This window comes from Lycium ferocissimum, chromosome 11 (genome assembly GCF_029784015.1).
Source record: "Lycium ferocissimum isolate CSIRO_LF1 chromosome 11, AGI_CSIRO_Lferr_CH_V1, whole genome shotgun sequence".
Lineage (NCBI taxonomy): Eukaryota > Viridiplantae > Streptophyta > Magnoliopsida > Solanales > Solanaceae > Lycium > Lycium ferocissimum.
The window spans coordinates 52,867,416-52,893,377 of record NC_081352.1 but is presented as its reverse complement, the minus strand read 5'-3'; the positions used below and the strand labels follow the sequence as shown (position 1 = coordinate 52,893,377).

General features: G+C 34.2%; 1 protein-coding gene and 1 non-coding gene across 2 annotated transcripts; both read left to right on the top strand.

Annotated features, from left to right (window-relative positions):
• Positions 1–4,578: 4,578 nt before the first annotated feature.
• Positions 4,579–4,652, top strand: TRNAI-UAU (transfer RNA isoleucine (anticodon UAU)). Its single transcript has one exon. It is a non-coding gene; the product is annotated as a tRNA-Ile (tRNA).
• A 5,307-nt stretch (positions 4,653–9,959) lies between these two features.
• Positions 9,960–13,713, top strand: LOC132037813 (beta-amyrin 28-monooxygenase-like). Its single transcript, XM_059428445.1, has 4 exons — positions 9,960–10,629; positions 11,060–11,353; positions 12,685–12,872; positions 13,420–13,713. Exons 1-4 carry the CDS (start codon positions 9,960–9,962, stop codon positions 13,711–13,713), a joined length of 1,446 nt encoding a protein of 481 aa, XP_059284428.1.
• The last annotated feature ends 12,249 nt before the right edge of the window (positions 13,714–25,962 follow it).

The following is a 25,962-nucleotide window of genomic DNA, read 5'->3' as shown; positions in this document are numbered from 1 at the left end:
AATTTTTGAACTAGCGGGATCGCTAGTGCACGATTGACTAAAGCTTTGTTGATTCCCCTTTGGAGGGACATACGGATTTGAACTCCGATGATTGTTGTAGTTGTTGTTGTAACCCCCTTGATTGTTGTCACGATTATCTCTCCAATTTGAGTTACCATGATTTTTGTTCCAACCTTGATTCCCTTGTTGCCAAGATCCTTGACTCGGACCTTGGTAGTTCGGACGGAAACCCTCCTTTTGATTGTTGATATAACTTACCTCCTCATCATACATTTGGAAACATTGCTCATCCGGAGAACCCCCTTCACAAGATTCTACCGCATTCACCTTTTTGCTTCCGCCACCCATGATATGTTATGTAAGAAGATCCATTTGGGTGACAAGTTTAGCCATGGATTCATCTCTCTCTTCCTCCATCTTAATCATCTCACGAGTGAGCATATTTTTGGAAGAACTTCCTCCACCTACTTCCGAGTCCCTAGTGTGCCATTCTTCATTAGTCTCGGTCAATTTATCCAACAATTCACAAACGGTAGCATAAGAATTATCCATAATAGACCCTTCCGCGATGTTGTTTGCCGCTGATTTGTTGACCGAGTCTAAAGACCTATAAAATGTTTGTAGAAGCACACTATCGGGCAACCCATGCTTGGGATAGCTTTTGACTTTGGACAGCTTTTGACTTTCTTTTTAAAACAAATCCAAGTTTCATAAAGAGCCTCATCAGGAAGATGATGAAAGTTGTTGATTTCGTAACAGAGTTGCAACATTCGAGATGGGGGGAAGAACTTCTTGAGGAATAATTCGGTCAATTCCTCCCAAGTAGTGATGGATCCGGATGGGAGATCATCTAACCAAGCGCTGGCTTCCCCCGTTGGGGGAGAGTAGGGGAAGAGCGTAGCAGGCTTCGATTGAGACGCCCGGATGCACATTGGTAACACACCCCAAGAAAGTTCCTAAGGTGCCATTTGGGTCATCTTCGGCAGACCGCCAAAATGTGCCCTTAGTGTTGAGCGGTGTGTAGCATTGTGTTGGTCACGTGAAAACTCGAGTTTCCAATTAGAGGCGGAGGCTGAATTACGGCTGCATAGCCTGCCCCGCCGCCTCTTCGACGACCGCCACTGTTGGGTTTTGAATGGGATTACCATTCTCGTCCATATTGCCTGCACAACACGCAACAACAAAAGAAAATAAGAAGATAAATAAAGACTAAAAGTAAAGTTTTACACTAATTAGTAAATTTCTAGACCGTATTCCCCGGCAACGGTGCCCAAAAATTTGATACGCCCAAATTACACCTTTAATATCAGGAGTAAGCGGCCGTTGTCAAATATAGAACCCAACGAGGTTGGGGTCGAATCCCACAGAGAATACAATGAAGAAATATACTTGTTAAGTGTAACGCTCAACTATTAGTCTATATTTCAAGGGAGATGGGAATATAATAGTAATTGGTTTGATGTTTGTTCATTAATGATTAAGAGTTATTAAAAGATGTAAACTATTGGTAAAAAGGACTAAGGTTGTGGTTCCAATGGAAAGTAATGCACTTGGGTATCGCTTCAACTGATTCATATGCCTAGGTGTATTAAACCAAGGGTCACGTGATTCTTGCCAAAAGTTTTCCAACCAAATTAGCAAATTTTATCCTAGGCTTTTCCAAGCCTTAGAATGTTTTATATGAGAACATCCATTTAGCCTCAACTAGCTTTTCTATTTCTAGCTCAAGCTATTAGATGAATTTAATGACCCAAATTGTTGCTATTAACTCTTTTCCTAACCTCTACTTTCTTTTCCAAGCAAAGTAATGGTATTAAGGCAAAAGTAATGTTGTATGCCATCACAAGACATTAATGTTTGAAGAGTTAATAGAAAACACCATTAGCATATAAATGAAGTATGAATATGAAACCCAATCACATAACTAACACATTTGGTCCCACAATCTTAGCTAAAGAGATTAGCTACCAATATTCATTAAAAGTAAAGCAATAATATAAAGTGTATTCATAAAGCTTATAAAAGTATTGAATGGAGAAGATGACAAAAGCAAAGGAATCTCTTAAAAGCTTCGCCAACCAATAATAAATGAGCTCCAAAAAAAGACAACTTTAAAATCTGTAGAATAATGAGTCCAACCCTAGAAATCCATTTATAGACTTTCCAAAACGGGAACCAATTCCAGACAAAAATACCCCTGCGCATCTGGTGCGAATCGCACTTGGTGTCGCACTCGCAGGTTGCACCAAAGTCTCGGCAGTAATCGCATCTTCAAATAGCCGCGTGGTCGCATCTCCGCCGCATCGTGCAACCGCATGCACCACATGCGACTCGCACGTGGTACTCGCATGTGTTGCACCACTATCTTCGCTTCCGAGTATCTCCGTCATCAAATGTTGCACAAGACCGCGACTCGCAGTGGTGTTTTGGTTCACTTTAGCTTGTTTTTGCATCATTTTGCCTCATGTTGCTTCCAACACTTGTTATTCTACAAATCAACACAAAAACACGACAAACGACATCAAAAGTACTTGAGGATTCACAAAAGACTAAGCAATTGGCATCGAATGCGCCGTAATTTCACGAAACATCACAGAGCCCAGAGAAGTTTACAAATTGCAGCTCTATTCCATTGCTCAAATTTAATAAGGTTCAGTCCTCCGCCCTAACTTAGGGAGACTCATAGAATCCCAAGCTACCAGTGCCTTCTTTGAGCTTTCATGACTTCCTGTCCACAGAAACACCCTACTGACAGTAGTGACCATTGCAATTATTTTCTTAAGTAAGAGGAATACTTGAGCCCAATAAGTCTGCATTTCAAATAGTACACTCTTTATCAACTGTAGTCTACCACTGTAGGAAAGCAGTTTGGATGACCAACACCTAATCCAGGCAATAATTCTTTCAACCAAAGACAAGCATTGATGTATGTTTATTTTTCTAGATGAAAGAGGTACCCCCAGATATTTGATTTAGGGTGTGTTGGTATGAAGAACAATCTTTTTTTTTTTTTTTAAGAAAATATTTTCCTGAAAAATAAGTGGGGTTTTTATTTATCTTTTTTGTGTTTGATAAGCAAAAAATATTATCCCAAAAATATTTGTATATAACCTAAGCAAACACTATGGAAGATGGGGTGTGGGGGTGGTAGGGATAAGGGTTATGGGGGTGAGGGTGATGGTGGGTGGGAGACAGTCAATGTAGAATGCTGCAATGCGACTTGTTTTCCCTACTTTTACCAGGGAAGTCAGTCTTCATATTTTTTAGGGAACTTTTTTTCCTACAGAAAAATATTTTCCAAATTTTTGTACCAACCAAACATACCCTCAAAGTAAAAAAAAAAAAAACATTCAACTAGTTTCAAATTTTATTACGGTAAAATGAAAGAATAGAAACATAACTACAAAAGTGTACTATATATCATTCATATGACTCAAGAGAGACGAATACAAGAATTATAATCTATGAGTCCATACAACGATCTCACATTAATATATCATGATAATTAGAGAAAATCTATTGAATTCGCCTGAAACCATAAGTTACAAGCTAGGATGCATTCAGACGGTTTATTTCTTTTTACTTGCAAAAACCTCTCTTAAATCATTTGCAAGATTCCACTTACTTTTCAAAGTCAATATAAACGAGAATTTGCGAAAGAAATTTTTTTGTACGAGGATAGACAAAAATATAAATTTACAAGGATAAATATATAACAGTAATTGTAGAGAATCTTATTACTGGTTCAATTGATTGATTATTAAAACTTTCATCTTGTTGGTAAATGTTTGGTTTTCACTTTATAATCCTCATCCCAATTCTCTCCTATATAATATTTCCTCCGTCCATTTTTACTTGTCATGTATACTAAATATGGTTGTCCATTTTTACTTGATTAGTTTAGAAAATCAAGAGATAATTTCCATTTCATACATAATTTACCCTTAGCATTAATAATTGGGTTGTAGAGTTTAAGGAATTCTTAGTGGTTGCAGAACTTTTAAAGAATGTTTTATTGATTTCAATCATTAGATTACTTAGCAATAATTCGTGGTAGTATAGTAAATTTGTTATTCTATTTTCCTTAATAGGCGTGCCAAGTCAATACTCCCTCCGTCCCATATTACTTGTTCACTTTCCCCTTTACACGCCCTTTAAGAACTCATAAATAAAAGTGTATTTTTACTACATTACCCTTATCTCTCTCCAATTAATTGCACTCTAATCAATATTGGTTACTTAAGAAAATAATTAATGTTGAGGGCAAAGTAGGAAAAACTTAATTAATTCTATCTTAATTTTGTAAAGGGACAAGTATTTTGAGACAAATATTTATAGTAATGTGATTTACTAAAAAAAAAAGAAGAAGATATTTATAGTAATGTGGACAATTAATATGGGATGGAGGGAGTACATAACAAGTAAAAATGGACGGAGGCAGTAAAACATTTAAAACAAAGAAAGAACTATAAACAACCAAAAAAAAAAAAAAAAAAAAAGAGAGAGTAAAGTTAACATTCTAGGAACGACAATGCAACGTATGGATGAAATAAATTCCTCGTCGCTCGCTAGTCAAATGGTCCCGTAGCTCAGTTGGTTAGAGCGTTGGTCTTATGAGCCGAAGGTCGCGGGTTCGAGCCCCGCCGGGACCAGTGTCCCTTGATTAACCTTTAATCTTTTTTTCTTTTCAATTTCCTTGTAAAATATAATCTTTTTTTCTTTTCAATTTCCTTGTAAAAAATGAATCCACCTTCTTTCTGTTCGTCCCCTACATGTTGGATTAGAGTTTTCTGTCTCCTACATCAAGAAAGTTTTGGTCCAAGAAGAATTGGACTCCCCTAGTGTGCCTTAGTTACTATAACAACAACGGGTAAAGTGTAGGAAGACCTTATTTTTTCTTGGGAGGTAGGGAGGTTGTTTCCGGTAGACAGTATGGCTACTAGTTAAAAGATTAACATGGGAGTTCTCAAAAAGTGTTGATCTTTAAAGTTTATTTGCGTCTTATAACTTCTACGTACAAAAATAATACATTGTAACGGACAACTGTTTCAGAAACTCTCTTACCCTCTTTCTTCTCATCTTTTCATACATGCCATGGATCGGCAGATCTGCATGATGTGATCATATAATTTATATAATCATGACTTGTATTATCACTTCTCATATGTCTATTACCATAAATAGATGCTAATGGAAAAAATTTCTCCGTTCAACTTTGTTATTTGTATAGAGAGACCTCATCTAAAGTTCTAAACTAATCAATCAGGCTAGAGGGATTATGCTTCTAGATCTCTGCCTCCAACTTCTCATTTCATTTTTGTTAGGATTTGCCCCGATTTCCTACCTTATTTGGATTTTACCATAACTGTGTTTTATTCATGGAAAAAGTTTCTTTGGTGAAAAAGATCTCTTCCATATTTGAATAATCCTTTCTTGGAGCAAAAGTTTCGGACTTCTATAAATTGAAGGTCCGTCTCTCTCACACAAAATATACAATAGCATCCACAATGTAATCGTTTAAAGAGTCTTGTTTAGGGGGAGATTATTCCCTCTATAGTTTTTATGTTTCTCTTTATTTTACTAGTTTTTTATATGTAGGTCAATTGATCAAACCATATAAGAATATACATTATGCTTATTTTAGCATAGTTCTTTTGTTGTCTGATTATCGTCTTTCAAGATTTGCGATTGTAAGCTTCCACATGACACCCTGTTAATTCGAACCCAACAATTATAGAAGTCTGAAACTTTTCCTCCAAGAAAGGATTATTCAAATATGGAAGAGATCTTTTTCACCAAGAAAACTTTTTCCACGAAGAAAACCTTTTTGAAATAAAACATAGTTATGGTAGAATCCAAATAAAGTAGGAAATTCAGGACAAACCCTAACAAATCTCTCCTTGGCCTGAATTTTCTGGTAAAATAATCTTCATTTTCATCTTCACATAATCTTTTGCATAAACAAGCACCCAAAATTCTTACATTATTAATAACATCCTCTCTCACTTCTTCTATGATATCTCAAGATACAAATGATTAACCATCATATGTCTAAAATTCTCTTCTCCAACTATGTGTGTTCAGAAGATGAAGAAAATATTTCGCCTATACTATATGTGAAGGTTGCGACCATGAGTTTGAAATATTTGGGTTTACCCATCACCAATCCTAAGTCCAAAAGTTTCGACTATCAGTAATTCCTTGACATATAATGAATAGCCTGGAAAGCTTGATACGTTGCATAGGGTTTATTGCTGGAGAATAGACCCTATTTTTTGGACAATGTCATAGAACAGTAAGAAAAACTTGATGCTTGAGAACGAGTAGTGCGAACGCCTTTAAATTGAATATATTTATACTTTTCATGTACACAAAAATAGAGAAAGTGATTCTTGATTATCTGATGAAAACTCACTCAATATGAGAAGTCAATCATATCAAGAAAAAAATGATACGATAAAAAATATGTATACTTAAAAAATGATCAAAGAGTAAGACTTTTGCAATCATTTAGGTTCTTGATATATGCCACAATATCAAATATAATCTTTTAATTTATGTTGGAAAATGTTCTAACTATCTTTAGCTTTAACAAGAATCTATCTTTTCGTTACATTTATAGTTGAATATTAGGGAAGGATTATTCCTTTATTGAACAATAAGAGTTGGAGACGATCGTGGTTTTTTTCCGCTGGAGAATTTCAACGTTAAAAATTGCTTGTTTTCGTTTGTTGTTATCATTGCCATAATTTTTGTTGTCTCATAAAGAATCTAAATAAAGAAAGCATGGTCATATGATGAAGCCACTACCTCACGTAGAGAAGTGAAGAGTAAACATTTTAAAAAAAAAAAAAAAAAAAAAAAAAAAACCTACATACACTCAATATTGTTCTATAATCTTCTTCAAAATTACTTAGTTAAAGAAAAATAAAACCATTTTCACCCCCCAACTTTGCTTTAAAAATCAAACTCCCTCCTTAACTATGAACAATAGACATTCTCCCCCCTTTATCCTATGCAATGTCCATTTATGTAATACCTTTTTATATTATATACAATTTATTTTTTTAACCTCGGTTTTTGTAGATTTTTACTTAAAATTCATATTATAAGTAGAATAATCCTTTTATGAATTTATCACAAAATCAAGTGTTACTTTTTAAGATTGATATTTTAATGTTACAGACATTAAGTGTATATTATGTATGTACATGCATGTGTATGTGTGTGTGTTTCTATATATATATATAAACGAGTTTTGGTTGTCATTAATAGAATATTTTGAATTATAATTGAAAATTTATTTATAATATAATAGGTAATCTTTTAGGAATTTGTTGTGGAATATACCTCTATTTTTATTAATTATTTTGTATTACGTGCATTGAAATATATTTATAAAGGTATTATTACATGTTATTTTTTACTTGTATAAATAAGTACCAGAGTTTTAATTATTATGAATAAAAAAATTCTTATTCTTCTCATTTGTTTCAGTATAGAACGGCATTAAGTAATATACTCAACTAGTATTTCTTACTTTTCTTTTTTCATCTCGAAAATAATATTTATTTTCTTATAGGAAGTTTGTTACATAGATTAAAGAGATGAAGTAAAAGAAAAAAAGACAAGTTGATAACGAAAGGGTAAAACAGGAATTTCAAAAAGTCAATTAGCATAAAAGGGGAAGAATGACTATTATTCAAAGTTGGGGGGGGGGGGGGGGGGGGGGGAGGGGGGCGGTTTGATTTTTAAAGCAAAGTTGGGGGGTGAAAGTGAAAAAATGACTTTCACCCAATAAAATGAGATAATGTCGCGTTAGGAAAGATTCAATAATGACCACTAAATTGTAATTATAAGCGTTAAGGGTTTCAAAAAAAATTGTTTTGCACACACAAGTATATGAGTATTGCTTCCCAAAATCAAACCTAGCTAAAATTATTCTTTCAAACCCATACCACAACAAAACGGCTAAATGCTTAATGCACCTAATACTTCAAAATTGAACATTAATTGAAAATAAAAAATTTAGTACTTCTTGGAGTTTTCTTGTGTCCAGTTAATAAATGCTAGCGGAAAGCCGGAAATGTCTCTAGCTCTTCCAAATGGCACTGGCACTGATAATGGTTTTCTTTTTTAGTTGTTGGGGGGTTTTGTGGGTGGGGGGAGAGATGGGGATAGGAATATTTTCTGTTCCATCAAATAGACAAGAGAATTCTTCCGGAGGTTTAGACATATAAGTTGTTTAAATTTTTCATCTTCCCTTTTTGTCTGTTTTCTCTTTGTGGTAAAGTATATACTTGATTAGTTTATTTGTTAGAAACAGTATTCTGACCGAGAAGTAGCAAAAACCGGAACGATATAAGCCAGTGACCATAGGTACAAAATTAAAGAGTCTTGAATTTGACCCAATTAATATCCAAATCATTTACAAAAAGATTAAATTAATTCTCCCCTATTTCATTGTATTTCTTATTGGTTTGTTCAGAAAATAATGCTCTCTATGTCCCAATTTATGTGATAAACTTTCCTTTTTCGTCTGTCTCAAAAAGAATTACACATTTCTATATTTAAAAATAATTTAACTTAAAACTTTCTCTTTTACCCTTAATGAAATGATTTACAGTCACACAAGTCTGTATGACTTGTTTTAGACCACAAGTTTCAAAAAAAATCTTTTATTTCTTAAACACCGTGCCAATCAAACTATATCACATAAATTGGGACGGAGGGAGTAAGTCATATATCTATATTTTCGAAGCAATAATTTATTAACTGTAAACTGTTTAGTTTATCCTTAATGACATATAGCTATATAAAAATCGGAACATATTTAAAATCATAAAATCTAAAATTCTTTCTTCCGTCAACTGCTATTCGAATCAAATACCACAATACCTATCACATAAATCAATACGGGGAGAGTAACGCAAAGATTCTTTTGGATTGAAATTGCCACCCTGCAGTAGCAACAAGCTGGTATCTAGCAATAGGACATCAGTGTTCAGTTTATTTCCTTAACAAATTATTATATTACCAGACAATTAACTGAAATTTTCAAAACCCAACTTCAATTTATACGGGGTATTATGATATATATAAGATTTAAAAATTACTCTCACATCTTATCTTGGATTCACACCCAAGAATAATCAGCAATATTTCTTGTATATACATGTATAGAATCTTACAATTCCTCATGTGATTTCATCTTACATTAATGTATACATCCACCAACAAAATTCCCAAAAGGATAAAAAAAAAAAAAAAAAAAAAAAGTAACCATGTTCCCCACTCTAGATCTTGATGGATAAACCAACAAACCACATATAATTAGTATCAGAGTAATATATAAGGGACGCCTAATTAAAAACAAAAAGTAAAAGTTGAGAGAGTGAATAATTTAATCACTGCAAAACAAAACAAAAAAAGGAAAAGAACATTTACGGTATGTTTGGTATGAATTGATTTAATGTTCTCTCTGAAAAATATTTTCCTTAGGAAATAAATAATTTTCTAACGTTAGGTAAGTAAGCAAAAAATATTGTCTCAATAGAGTTTACACAAAATCTAGTCAACGCTATGGGGCGGAAGGAGTCAATCACGGTTGAACGCTACTTATAAAACTTGTATTTTTTATTTCCACTAGAGAAGTCATTTTTCTGAATTTCAAGAAACTTATTTTTCTGGAAAAAAAAAAAAAAAAAAGACATCACAAATTTAGAAAACATTTCCTCGATGACAATCACACACTAATTCATTTAAGTCATAAGTTACGAAATAAAACATACTTAATTTTAAGCCAGTATAACTTGACCATTGCTATTTTTGCTTCCAAGCACAAGAGCCTATTTTTAGCTCCATTGCTTTGCTTCCCTATAAATACGTGCCCACTTCAATTACCAAAACTCACTCTATTCTTGTGGTACGTAAAAGGTTTTAATTAACTAATATTACACATGGAGTTCTTCTTTCTCTTTATCCTTAGTATCTTTTTCTTGTTGGTTTCACTCTCCCTTAATCTTCTCTACTTCAATAAAAACTCGTCACACTTGGCCGGAACCCTACCTCCAGGAAAGACCGGATGGCCATTCATTGGAGAAACCCTCGAGTTTCTGTCGACCGGTTGGAAAGGTCACCCTGAAAAATTCATCTTTGATAGGATGTCTAAGTACTCCTCTAGTGTCTTTAAAACTCACCTTTTATTGGAAAAATCAGCAGTCTTTTGTGGTGCTGCGGGTAACAAATTCTTATTTTCGAATGAAAACAAACTCGTACAAGTATGGTGGCCTGATTCCATCAACAAAGTTTTCCCATCTTCGGTTGATCAAAACACGACTAGTATAAATGAACAAGGCATGAAAGTTAGAAGATTGCTTCCGAATTTCTTCAAGCCCGAGGCTCTTCAACGTTACGTTGGAATCATGGATTCAATTGCTAAACGCCATTTTGAGTCATGCTGGGAAAACAAGAGCCAAGTGCAAGTCTACCCTCTTGCAAAAAGATACACTTTCTGGTTGGCTTGTAGATTGTTTGTGAGCGTGGAAGATCCTGAACATGTTGCTAAATTTGCAAAACCCTTTGATGTTTTGGCTGCTGGATTGATTTCTATCCCAATTGACTTGCCAGGTATGGAAGAGTGTGATCATCTCATCTAAAAATTTAACCTGTTACAAAAATCACACGTTTATTTATTTAATGACTCCATCAGTTTCAATTACGTGATATAATTTGCCTCAGGCATGTCATTTTAAGTAAAGAAGGATATACTTCAGAAATTTGTGTCCACAATATGTCATAGTATTTGTGTCTATAAGGCTTTTGAAATTTATGGTATTAAACGTGTCATAATATTTATGTAACTATAAAAGCTTCTTATAAGGATAAAATGAAAAGTTTATAGTTACATATTTCTAAATGTAGAAACATGTCATTCTTTTTAGCAACGCATTAGTAATAAAATTGTGTTACATAAATTGAAATGGAAGAATATATCTTTAACATGCTCTTCATGTGAGAACCTAATTTTTATTTATTTAATTATGTTTTTTAACACCAGGAACGGCGTATAACCGTTCGATCAAAGCTTCGAATTTGATAAGAAAGGATCTTTTGGCGATCATAAGGCAAAGGAAGATTGATTTGGCGGAGGGAAAAGCATCGGCAACACAAGATATAATGTCACACATGCTATTGACAAGTGATGAAAGTGGGAAATTCATGCATGAGTCGGAAATAGCTGCTAAGATATTAGGTTTATTGGTTGGTGGACATGACACTGCTAGCTCTGCATGCACTTCAATTGTTAAGTTTCTTGCTGAGCTTCCTCACGTTTATGAAGCTGTTTATAATGGTAAGCAATATTAACTTTAATTATATATCACTACTTTGTTTATAATGGTAAGCAATATTAACTTTAATTATATATCACTACTTTAATTTGTTCTCTTATACTCCGTGTATATGCTTCTTTTCTCAATTACTGTATGAAATATGTAGTTTCTAACAAAATTGCTACTCTCCAGTTTCAATTTATGTGGTTGTACATGTTTGATGTGCTTGGAGTTTAAGGAAACTTTTACAACTTGTGTTATAAAATAAACACTTAAAAATGTAAATCATCTTATTGAGGATAAAATGAGAAGTTTAAGGTAAATTAGTTCTAAATGTAATAAAAGTTGTCATTCTTTTTTGGCAAACTAAAAAGGGGAGAGTGTCGTATAAATTGAGCAGAGGGACTATAATTATTATTGTTGTTGTTATTTGAATCGAATTGTGATCAAATTGCACGTGTTGTATAACTTTTGATTAAAAAGTTCATCCCTTCAATATTGAAAGATTTTAGAGGATATGGATTTCATCATATAAATGGGAATTTTCTTCCCTGCTCGATTTGATATTGCCCGATAAAAAATTAGATTCTTCCCCTTGTCTTCTTCCTCCAACAGCTCCAAAACCTCCGGATACTTCATCAATTCTTCTTGGATCTTGTTGATGTAGTTGTACCTTGTCTCCTTTTGTTTTGCCACTCTCATTGGTAGTTGCGATTTTGTCTTCTTTAGTCTTTTTTACTTTTATTTTTAATATTCTTTGAGAGCTCCCATGAATTTCATTAGAATTTGAATCTCACTCTTCTGAAATGTAGAGTAAGAGTTTTACCAATGAACTATGATTCATTCCTTACATGATCACTTATATAATAGATGTAACATAGAAAATGAATCGCTATTTTTTATAGCTCTATTATGTTGCTCAAATTAAATCTTTGCTTATCACCTAATTTCTCTATTACAAAATGTCGACCAAGATTGGCCACCCTTTTTGTCTCTATTGTTAACTAAAATATGATCAGCTCGTTACATTTTTATATATCCTCTGATAATCTTGACAAAGCTTTTAATTTGCACAAACAATACAGTAATTGACAAAATCCTTTTCTATGTTTGGCCATCTGCCAAGCTCTTTTACATGTCCGTAGCAAATAGACGTACTATGCATTGTGAGATGAAATTGGCCGGCAAAACATAGATTGTATTTCTAAATATTTCCTATCTAGGAAACGATAATTTAATTTAAAGATCAATACACATATTAAATCAAATGCTGAATATAAATTTTAAGTCTTTTTCTTCTCTCTTTTTTCTTTTTTTGTTCCTTTTCAATGATGTACTTATGGATAAACAGAGCAAATGGAAATTGCCAAGTCAAAAGCACCAGGAGAATTATTGACCTGGGATGATCTTCAGAAGATGAAATACTCTTGGAACGTGGCATGTGAGGTTTTAAGACTTGCACCACCTCTCCAAGGTGCTTTCAGAGAAGCCATTGCTGATTTCATGTTTAATGGTTTCTCCATTCCCAAAGGATGGAAGGTATATATTAATAACCAGATTCTTTTGAAATTTCTTAGTTTCATGTATGATTACTGAACTTTATACAATATAACCGTAAAGTACGAACCGATATTTATCACATTAAAGAAACTTGAAGTTTACACACTGTAAGTCTATAACGGTGAAGTCACTAAATTGTAATATTGTAATGGCATATCACAAAAGTATTTTTTATCCAATTAAAGTAACTGAATGTTATCCAATATAACGGTAACACCACTAAATTAAACTCTATCCACTATATACAACAACAAAATCACCCATCAATGTCGTATCTTTACTATTACAGTAGGTTAAAGTTCCCTTTCTTTAATGTGTAAAACTACATATAACTTTGTCATTTTACTGTTATAGACTTATAGTAGGCAACAATCATGTGACCACTTTACTGTTTATTGTGTAAATTAAAGTTCAGTGATTATACAGGAAATTTAATCCGCCGATTCATTTAATCCATTTTTGCACAAAAACAATTAGTAAAATACATTTTAGAAATTATTTAATGTGCTACAAATTAATAATGCAGCTATATTGGAACTCCAACACGACCCACAGAAATCCAGAATTTTTCCCAGAACCTCTAAAGTTTGACCCATCAAGATTCGAGGGATCAGGACCAGCTCCTTTTACATTTGTGCCATTTGGAGGAGGTCCTAGGATGTGTCCTGGAAAAGAGTATGCAAGACTAGAAATACTTGTATTCATGCATCACATTGTGAAAAGGTTCAAGTGGCAAAACGTTATTCCTAATGAAAAGATTATTGTTGATCCAATGCCTGTTCCTGCCAAGGGTCTTCCAGTTAAACTCTACCCTCATTAAGCTTAGAGAATTTTGTGACTTTACGATTTATCAATCTTTTTTCAATTTCCTTTCCCGAGTAAATCTCCAACATATTGGCTTGGGATCTTATAACATACAAGAATCGTCATTGTTTCAATTTTCGTACATCGAGACTTATGATCTAGCGGTACTGATGGTTTCACATAATTGACGTGTCTTCAAGACAGGTATTTTCCCCCACTGTATTAGAGTGAGTTCATTACTTAAGAAGGTCATCCAACTATTGAAAATTATTTAACAAAGTCATGTTTCTTTCTTTTGTAACAATAAGGTCACTCAATTTTCTCTATATCACTTCAAAAGTCGCAAACGAATTAGTATGACACGTGGCAATTTATTTAGTCTACATGGACTTTTTTTCTCAGTCCACATGACATTAATAATTCAAAACTTAGCATAAACCACTGATCAAACTGGCCCTAACCCATAACCTGAATTAACTCTATTCACTCTCAATTAAGATAAAGTTCATGTGCAATTCGATTACTCCCTCTGTCCCAATTTATGTGATACACTTTCCCTTTTAGTTTGTACCAAAAAGAATAATACATTTCTATATTTAGAAATTGTTATAAAATAATAAAGTTAGAACAAGAATATTTGTAGAGAAAGAGAGAATAGAGGAGAGTTCTTATTTCTCTTGAGAGATGAAAATACAATTAGTAGAACCTCTACTTATAAGGGAAAAGTAGCTTGGTCCCAAAGTCACAAATCCTAACTTTTCTCCTAAAGATAGACATCCACAATACTAAATAAATAATATTCATAACACTTTCCCTTGGATGTATATTTTATTGATAATGTGTCTCGTTAAAACCTTACTAGAAAAAACCCAGTGGGAAATTCTAGTGAAGAAAAAAGAGTGCACATTTCTAGTAATTCGCCCTTTGATTGCCTCATTGAAAAATCTTACAAGAAAAACCCAGTGGAACAAAAACCTTGAAAAGAAAAAAGAGCACAACGCGTATTAATTTCCCTTGATGAGAACTTCAATCCAAAAACTTGAATCTTCATATCCCAATCTTGTGCACCATCTTCTCGAAAGTTGCAGTTGGTAGAGACTTGGTGAATAAATCAGTCATATTATCACTTGAACGAATCTGTTGCACGTTCATATCACCATTCTTCTGGAGCTCGTGTGAAGAAAAAGCTTTAGTGAAATGTGATTTGTTCTATCTCCTTTATGAATCCTCCCTTTATTTGGATTGTGTATGTTGCATCTCCACTCTTTTGATAGAGTTGCATCATTGGCATATAATATTGTTGGAATCACGCCGAGTACATTTCTGAGTTGCTTTATAAACTAATGTTACCTTTGTATGAGTTGATTGTCCTATTGAACAACATCGTATGACCATAATCCTTCATGGAAATAGATAACATGTCAAGATCGAACATTTTTGGCGATTACATAAATGCTCTGTATATTCGATAAATTTGATTAATATTTGTTAGGATAACACATCCATATCAAACTTGCAATTGATCTTATTTCAATATCTCCATGTAGGAGTAAAACTATATCAGGCTCATAGTTATAGTAAAATATATAAATGCATCAATTGAATAAACATATGGTACTTCCAGGACCAAAGAATTCTGCAAGTTTTCTCATTTCAACTTCTTTTAACAGATAATATACTACTTTTGAGAACTCTTCAAGAGTTTCAATAATATTCAAGCCATCAACTTGCACCAACAATATGATAGATTATTATTTCCACAAAGACGTAAGGATAAATAGACCCTCGGTCAATGATTATTGATTAAGATGATTAAATCGCATTCACCTTGCTTGATTTAATTCATGTAAGAATTATGAACAAATTTCTAGAACTTGTATATGCTTCAGGCATTTAAAATTCTTCAAGAATTTTCATATAACTTTTATCAAGTGACAATATCCATTAAAATTTAAATGCATGACATTTTTTTTGTGTCTAGACTGTAGGTCTAATAAGCTTTATGCACCAAGATGTGTCATTTTACTTGGTAATTACTTCTATATCAACATGCTTTAACAGACGTAAAATTCTAATCCTCATAATCTCTACAATATTGCGCGCTATATTGTATCAAAGATATCGTCGACGATATATCATTTGTATCGGTACACAATGCGACTTAACTTATTGAGATCTCATCACTTTCGTTATTTTCAGGTACCTTAACCTTTCATGAGGTTTCATGAAGTGTTATGTCATAGGGTCTTCAATAGCACAGTGCCTCCTCATTATGGTCATTTTGATCATTTGCTTCTCTCCTTTTTCAAGGAGTATTCCATTCGGAACCGATTGGTCTACCACACTTCATTCATGGTGTAGACTCTATCCTTTAGGGACATTAATTTTAATAGGAGCATTTTGCATCTGAAATATGAAATTAGCATTAGGTCAGCAAATGTTTCTAGCATTTGACTTTAATTATCTTTGAATGAGAATCAGACTAATAATAATTTACAACATATTTCATAGCTGCTTATTATCCCCTTTATGTTAGAAAAACTAATACCTATCCCATCTTCTTTGAGGGAATCCATCTTTGTGCATCATGGTAGATTAATTAATCATATACCACACATAAAAACCGTTACATGGAAATATCTTGTTCCTGACCCTGAACCAATTATGAGGGGAGAATTTATCATAATTTATGGGTCTTGAAGCATACAAGTGATGTTGTGTGCAATATATCATAGCTCAGACGAGCACAAGAAGCTTTGTTCTCATAAGCAATGGTTTAGCTATTTATTGGAGGCATTCAATGCTAAACTAGCTTGGATATGAACCATGTGCTATTTGGTAAACTTTTGATTTATTATCAAGATGAAGCGTTTATTGTGGCACTTTCTTGATTAGATATTCATAATTTTTTTCACTATGGAAATTATGCTCGTAACTCAATTATTTTGAGCAATCAATTATGCAAATGTCAAACTGCATGTTGACACTAAGAGCACATGTGACCATCTCATGATGCATCTATTTAAGATATTACATAACAGGTGAACGGGCCCATATTCATCTTTTATATTTTTTCAGAATTTAGGGAATTCAATCCCAATATTAATGAGCTGATATAATCAACTTATCATGAGAACAAGCAACAGAAACAAATTCTTGAAAAATCTTCTAGATCTTCAATATACGTCGAATACTCAATCTACACATCATATTTGAATCGGGATGGCCAAATTGCTTCATGCCAACTGAAAATTATTTATACTAGTTAACTTCAAGTTTACATGACATGTGCTATTTGTTTTAGTAAACTTTTGATTTATTATGACATAAATTTTATATCAATATAAACTTCAGGTTTATTGTGGCATGTGATTCATCATGCTTATATTTGTAATACAAATTGGGTAACCTTTCATATACATAATTTTTACTCACTATGATTATGAAGATATTTAATCTACCTATCATTTATAGCTTCAATATGATAGTCATTTACTTTAGCAAACTTCGGGTTGATTACAACTTGTGTTTCAGTCATAACACATTTGTATATTACGATATAGGATGAATGGCAATAATAAATAAACTCTTCAGGAGCTTTCAATTTATTTTCCATAATTAGCTATTATTTGTACACTACCGATGTCATGATTCTTGTAGACAAATAATTAGACTCTTTTGAAGATCTTGATCATTAATTTGTACTATCAAATATTTTTCTTAGACATGTACTGCTGGTTTCATGAAGGAAACTTAAGTAGACACTGCCGGTGTCATTAAAGAAAACAGTAATCAAATAAACATTTAAAAACTATCATAAATTCATACTACTTCGGGAGTAAATTTCAAAGTCATACTACTCCAATTATTCTACCTCTTCTGAACGTACCTTAACCATATCAATTTATAATAGCTTAAAACTTATTTTAAGATATTGCTGCTTCAGGAGCAAATCGAGACACATATAATATTGAGAATTTTTTCTCTAACATATCTTCGGTATAAATCACAATATAGAGGCCTATGTATAAATCATCACTTCTGATGATCATGAATATAAATAAATTTAGTATAAATTTAGTGATACTTTAGACTCGTGAAGTATTAATGCAACATCTGGTGGTCTTTCTAAAAACAAGTACCAAATTAGCCACGACATACTAATATTTAAACATAGCACGTAATCTTAGAAGTGAATTAAAAATACTAAACCAACAATAATGAGCAAGATGCTCAAATCACTTTACCTGGCCAACACAATTGTTTTTCAAGGTTTACTAAGCCCCGGGTTACACCCTCAAACTTCCAAAGACGGTAGTATTAATATGGATTAAACTCCAATAAAAGGTTAGAGACTCGTGCTGATAACGTGTTATAAAATAATAAAATTAAAACAAGAATATTTGTAGAGAAGGAGTGAAGATAGGAGAGTTCTTATTTCTCTTGAGGGATGAAAATACAATGAAGAGAACCCCTCTATCTATAAGGGAAAAGTAGTTTGGTCCCAAAGTCACAAACCCTAACTTTTCTCCTAAAGATAGACATCCACAACAATAAATAAATAATATTTATAACAGAAATAATTTAACTTAAAACTTACCCTTAATTTTTACCCTTAATGAAATGATTTACAGCCATACAAATATCTTTGACTTGTTTTAGACTACAAGTTTCAAAAGTCTTCCTTTTTTTCTTAAACTCCATGCCTAGTTAAACTATATCACATAAATTGGAACGGAGGAAGTACTATGTAGTAAAATTTGGCATTATTTGGTACATATATTTACAGAGAATTTGACAGGATGTAACGAAATATAGTTAAATATATAACATATTGATGGCAGAGATTAATATAAATGGGGTCCAATATCTACATAAATAAGAGTAGTAATTTTATTTTAGAGAAAAGACATAAAATCACCTCTAAACTTGCACCGAGAACTCACTTTAGCAATTTAACTTTACATATATTATTTACCCCCCTATTGTTGTCGGAAGTGAATTTAATATCCCCCTAAGAGGTGACCCGGCAAAGAGTATGTTATCAATCGTAGAACAGCGTGAGAAGAAGAAAAAAAATGCTAAAAGCAGCAGAATTAAACACTTGTCATCTTTCTATTGGATTAGATAAAATTAAGTGTATTTAATTAGTTTTTTTTAAAAAAAAAAAAAAATCATTTTCTTTATCTTTTTTCCCTTTACCATTTTCTCCACACTTCCGTCACAACACCACAATTTTAATTTTACCTTCACTAACAAATAGCCATACCAATCCGAAGGTTACCCATCTACAAATATGACGTCATAGAAATTCAATCCTCGGTTGTTGAGGGTAAATTTCATCTAACTCGTTTGCGGTATAGCACCAGCTCTAGCGCATTCCACCTTGATGGAGCCGCAATCTCCGGCGACGCAAGTAAATTTACCAATGGAGGGGTCGTTGGAGCAGAGAACCGACCCCAAACCCGACCCGACCAACCCTTTGGCATTTTGATAGTTCTTTTGAGAACGAACCCGATCGGATTAACGGGTGCTTTGTCAGCTCCGATAAATATTCCGAGTCAAACAGTGTGTTTACTATCTCTGTATAAAAAAATTAATTTTTATAATGAAAAAAAAAAGAGTTCAACAAAAATTAGAAATTAAGTGAAGGGGTTAGCAATTAGCTTAATGACTACCTGAGAAGAGAGAGAAACTAATAAGAAGACAAGAAAGAGCAAAAAAAGTGAAAAAAGTCTATGGAGAAGACGATGGAAGAGGATGTAGAGAAGAAGACGATGGGTGAGAAAAAGTGGGAAAAAAATGGAAAGCGAAAAAAAATCTGATGTGGCATATGACGTGGCGGCGTGTTTAATACACTGCCCCTCATAAGATTGGTTATGCAATTTAAAGAGGGTATTAAATTCACCTCCGACAACAATAGAGGGGGGGGGGGGGGTAAATAAGTATATGTAAAGTTAAATTGCTAAAGTGAGTTTTCGATGCAAGTTTAGGGGTGATTTTATGTCTTTTATCTTTCTTTTATTATAGAACAAAAGAAGTTTCTCTATGTAAATAGAGCTACAGATTATTTACTTTTTAACAGATACAATTTATGAGTTTTTCAGGGAGGGGGAGAGACTAGCCTCATTACTTTTCACTGGGCAAGAAGTGCACCTATACGAAGCTTCTACAGATATTCCACTCTATTACAAGATATACATAATACTCAAACTCAAAAATAGGTTAATTAGGGTTATGGGTTAGGGTCGGGTTAGTTGTTTATGTTCAGTTTTGATTCTTTTTTTTTTTTTTGCGCGGATTGCCCTTCAAAGGCACTGTCTTTAATTTTTGCCCCTCAAATTGGTGGTCTTTAATTTTTTCCCTTCGCCTAATATACCGAAGTTCTGGGTTGGAACCCCGGCTCACTCAAGAAAAAAAAAGAATTTTGCAAGGTATAACTTGAATTCGCAAGGCAGATTCAGAGGCAAAGAAGGCACTAATAACCAGACGATTCATCTTAACTGTTGTAAATATATACATACATATGTTTCCATGCTGCAACATCCATGAAACTAAACAGTTAACCATACGCTGCAGTAAAATTTTACAATGAAAGATGAGTACTGTAGCTCAACAAAAATGTAAAGAAGTAGAACATTATGACAGAAATTAAAGACAGCATTGCATGGAGCTTACCAATAAAAGCTCAAGAGCATGGAAAGAAGAGTAAGACCTTCAGGAGAAACCAAATGAAAGAATTAAGTAGCTAATAAGTTAAAGCTAGAGTTTCCTTCAAAACTTTGCCTTAAGGCAGAGTTTCGCAGGCATAATTCCGCCTTAAGGCAGAGTTTCGCAGGCAAAACTCTGCCTTGCGAATCCAAGTTCTATCTTGCGAAATTTTTTAAAATTTTTGACTGAGCTGGGGTTCAAACCTGGAACCTAGGAGTTTTAGGCGAAGGACAAAAATTAAAGACTAGCAATTTGAGGGACAAAAATTAAAGATCACCCCGAAATAAGGTCATTTCTGCCAATTGTCCGTTTTGATTATTAATGTAATGAGGACTGAGAAAACAAAAGCCCATGTGGACTAAGTAAACTGCTATGTCATAATTAATCACCACCGTTAATTATTATTGCAAGACACAACACTACTAAAAAATCTCTATTTTCCCACTGAAAAATATTCACTGGCTATTTCCTACTGAATGTCAGTGAGAAAAAACTTAAATAGTAGTGTTTTCACACGGAAAAATTAAAAAGTTTCCCAGCATTTCAATGGGAACATGTTTTCCACCATGTGTTTTCCCAGTGAGCTGGTTCGGTGGGAATGAAGTGGGAAAATCAAATTTTTATTTATTACACAAATTTCTCAAAATCTCTTCTTCTAGTAGTGCAACCACCACTAGTTACTATCACCATCCACCACCATCAGCCAACACCATACCACCACCAATTACAACCCTAGTCGGTACCCACATCCCATGCATCACCACTATAAACCTCCTTATAGCATTTATAGAATATATTGCTGACATAGTATTGAATTAATTAGTATTTATTTAAATTTTATATTTATTAATTTTAAATAAAGACAAATTTAATGTTATACATTTAGACGTTGAGAAAATAGTCTAATATATATTATTTCATATTCATATGTCATAGAACCTACGGGTTCGCCGTTGCCTAGTTTACAGCCTGAGAGTTTTATTCAAAATAGTCTAGGAGACCTGATCCCTGAACTGTTCTCACAGATAATTATGAAAGGTAAATAAGGAAATATATTTACGTGGAAAACTCCTTGCTCAAGGGATTAAAAACTACGCCCTACCTCAGTAGGATTTCCAACTTCACTAGACTGAGCAAAGTGTAAGATTACAAGTTTTTGTCCTCGGAATTAGTTCCTAATTCTACCCCTCACAACACCTCCGTTGTAGGTGAATCTAGACCACTAATCTTCCCTCACAAACAACTTCGCAAACTTCAGTCCTTTTACTCCTCTAGGCTAAGAAACTAATACACCTAGAATATAGTACAATCCTAGTGTACCACTCAAGGGCACCCCTTGAGAATTCAACCACAATGACTAACTCTAGCCAAAGTGTTAACACACTGTTTGAAAACAAGGATCAAGAAAATGCCTACAAATAGCCTTTCTCAAAGGAACGTAGGTTCACAATTTATAGAACAAAGAAACAAAGACTCAACAACCTAAGGTCTTAAAGCATCTTCAATTCAGGGATCTGGTCCTTTGGCTTGTTGAGGCTTGTTCTTGAGAGCACCTTGATATGGTGGCGGCTGCACTTCAGAAAAATGTATCTTTGTGGTTTTGCAAGTATTAGGTCAACCTAATCCCCACATGTTGTATACATATGAGACCAATGTAGAGAGCATGTGAGAAACATGTGACCAATGATAGTGACTTCTCAAGAGTCCTTAGTTTCCATCATACATACAGCTGTGTTGTTGCAGTGATTGCACGTTGTAAAGTATCTTTTAGCTATGTTAAGTACCATGCAAATACTCTCATAGGACCTGATGGAGGACATGGTCCTTGGATCGTTTGTCAATTATCAAAATTATGAAATTCTATAGCTCATCAATTTCCCCTTTTTTGATGATGACAAACTTGTAAGTGATATTCCCCCCTGAGGACTAAGGTTTCTTCTCCAGAGTAAGCTCAGGTAGGATGAACGATGTAGCTTTTTCATACTAGACCTTCAATCTTCATGTTGAACCATTTCACAACTATGAACAACTTCCCCCTGAGAACATGTCCCTCAACAGCATTGCACCGTATCAGGACCAGGTACCCTTGCATAGTCAGTTTTCAGCACAAAGTTGAGCAATGAAAGCAGGTCACATTCTTCATCTTCTAATAGCATTTGAAGAACATGTCATGTACATGTCCCTCATCGTTGACAATGTCTTCCAGGCTCAAATGGAGCTAGGTTCAACCCGATTCCATAAAGGAGAATGTTAAAACTATATCAGCTCAAATGGAACAGCATGTGACCATTTTTACTTTTAAGAACAATTACCAATTCAGTCACCACAGTTACCAATCTTCCATTTGGAAACCAGGTTCCCCCTGACTTCCTTTTCTTATTGGACCAAGAACAGTTTTCCTTTTTGACTACTTTTATAACATCTCTATATTATATTTCCCCCTTTTGGCATTATCGAAAAAGGGACTATCAACTTCACAATAAGAGAATGTCAGAAGCAACAGTACATGGATCAAAGAAAAACATGTGCAGAGATCATAACAGTCAATATAGGCATAAACATACATAATAAAGTCCCCAAAAACATTGCCAGTATTACAGTCCCTAAAAAAAGATTAGGAGCAGAACAAGAATAGAAACAAGGTGATCAAGGACTTGATATAGCGAAGAGAGAGTCAATGGGTGGCTGAGTTGTTGGAGTTGAGAGTTGCAATCAGTATGTCCACTCTAGCATCTGCTGCGTGATGTGCAGCCAATGGTTTTTCTTGGAGCTCCTCAACCTTTCTCTTTAGTCTGGCATTATCTTCCGTTAGCTCATCATTTTCGGCCTTTAACATTGTACTAGGGCCATTTCCATTTATTTTCAGATTTGCATTTTCAGTCTTTACCAGAGCATTTTCAACCTTCAGCCCCTCTATATCTGCGTTGCTTTATCATTTGCCTCAATCAATCATGAAATGGTGGAAGTACATCCCACTCCTCGTTTCTTAGGTATGATTTCACATTCTTCTAACGTACCCAGAGAAAACATCTGTTTCTTGATTCCTTTAGTGACATTTCCCAGAGCAACCTTGAAGTGTTTAAACACTTTCGTCAGTAAGAATCCATAGGGGAGTCCATGTACACCGTCTTTAGTATTAACCACCTTCACCATGTGTTCGATCATAAGAGAGGGCAGACTGACTCTGTTTCCAACATCCAAGATTTCCATAAGGACCAGGTCCTTCTTAGAATCAATGCATCTTTTCTCTTTTCGGGGTAACAGGACTTTGTTGACGAGTTCAAAAAGAAGCTGATAGGTAGGTTTCATCTGTTTTTTGTACAGAGTATCAGTGGCTATCTCTTTACCAAATCTGACTATCAGACTTTTGAATTCGTCAGAGGCCTTTTCCTCACCAAGTTTCTTCACACCTTCAGTGGGTACTCCCAAGATCTCACAGAGCTAAGTCTCATCTAAAGTAAAATAAACTTTTTCCAACCTTGCACACCAGCGTGTTATCATCAGTGTACTGCAGGTTCAAAAACTTGTTGCTCCCAAACGCACACGCAAGTATACGTGGTCGTACAAGTAATATAGGATTTTAAAGTCCAGATATCGTACCCACAGGGACTTATGATTAACTATTTACTAAATTAAACTGATGCTAATTATCTAAACAAGAAATAAAATTCAAATTTATATTTATAAACTAACTAAAAATAAAATAAAACAAATAATGAACTTCAACCAAGAAAGAGCGGATTTTTATTGGAGAAGAGATACATCTAGGGCTATGACCACAACAATCCAGTTGAGTCTTCAAATCGTTATACCTATGGGTCACTAGTTGACCGGTTAATTATAACTTTATGAGTATCTTCCGAGTCGCTCACAAGCCTGTAGATGCTATTATAACGCCTATATTCCTATGGTCGCCAGAGGTAACAAAAACACATTTACTTTTCCGTATTCAACTAAGCAAGGCTAAAGGGTATATTCCTATCCTCATTAGCGAAATGATTAATCGAACAAGCTCTATTTATTCTTATCACACATGAAAATTCCCTATCCCTAGTTTAATTCACACGCCACAGATAGTGCTTAACTATTTCGTCAAATAATCAAACAATTAAGATCAAGAATAAATAAATAACTCAAAGATGGAAAATCAATAGATATAAATGATAATCAAGCTCCAACTTTCATGCTAGCGTCAAAACCCTAGAACTAAAGAGTTTAGCTCCACATGGACATGGAGGAAAAATAACAAATCATCCGAATAAAAACGTAAAATTAAGTATTACAAAAAAGAGAAGATAACACCCTGTAACTACGGCCTTCACGAAGGCTCCAAGCTCTCTCTAGGTCCAAAGTTCTGAACTAAGGGTTTCAAGTTATCCAAAGTTATGTAAAAATCGTGTAGAATATGTATTTATAGAGTTCCAAAAGGCCTGGGCACTTAAAAACCAAATCCAACTCGGATCGGGAAAAAACAGCGGGGGCACGTCACACCCGCTTTGCGGGTGCAACGCGCAAGGCAATATTAGAATTAAAGGCTAGTGTTGTGCGTGTCAGGGGTGCGACACAGGTTGATCACCTAGTTGCTCAGGTACGGTTTTTTTTCCCTTTCTTTTCTCAATTACAACTTCACGTAGTCTTTCCTTTGTCTTCATTTTGGCACATATATACTTCATCAATCATGGTTCGTCATTATGTCCCCCTCTTGTCTCCTTTCATTCTTTTCTTTTCTTTCCTTCTTTCGCGTTTTATTCAATTTTGCTCCAAATCTCTTCATCATTGCACCTCTTTATTCCTACATAGTTAAAATATAATATTAAGCACAAAGTAATATAATTAATACTCAAAAGATAATTAAAAGTACTAAAATGTGAGGCAACAATGGCTAAATATATGCATTTTAGGCCGAACATCACAAGTTCACAAAGAAATCAGCGACCTCTTCCTTATATGCTAGAGCAGGACCTTCAAGAAGATGATCCCATCTTGGAACTCTCAGAATTTCCAGTAGCTCAGCCATTCCTTGGGGTCCTTCCACCTTTAAATCAAACACCCTGCCTAGTAATACGCTCTACCCCCTTAGATTTTCTAATCTTAGCAACTCTTTCTTCTTTTTTGAACTTCTCAGTTTGGAGGAACCAAGTTCCTTATTTATGCATGACTTTCTTCTTTTTGAGGATCCAACATCTTCCTTTTTATGTGCTTTTCTTTTCTTAGGAGTCTTTTGTACCTTTCCCCTTTCAATGCCATCTTTCTCTCCTTCATCAACTTCCACTCTTGCCTTTCTTATGTCAGCAGTAGGTTTTTCTTTACTCCTAGAGCTTTTTTTTGTTAAAGAGATCTCCTCCTCTTCCTCTTCTTGAGTTTTATCCACAATTGCCGTGGCTTCTTTGTCCCTTAGTGGACTCAACTCAAAGAATTTTTATCCTTGCCTTTTTCTTTTTAAGATTCTTTTACCCTTTGGGGCTTGTCCTCAGCCCCGTTCCGGGGGGTGGGCTTTTTTAAAAGGGGAAAAAAGGTCTTCTTTGCGGGAGACTTACCTTTTCCCAAATTTCGT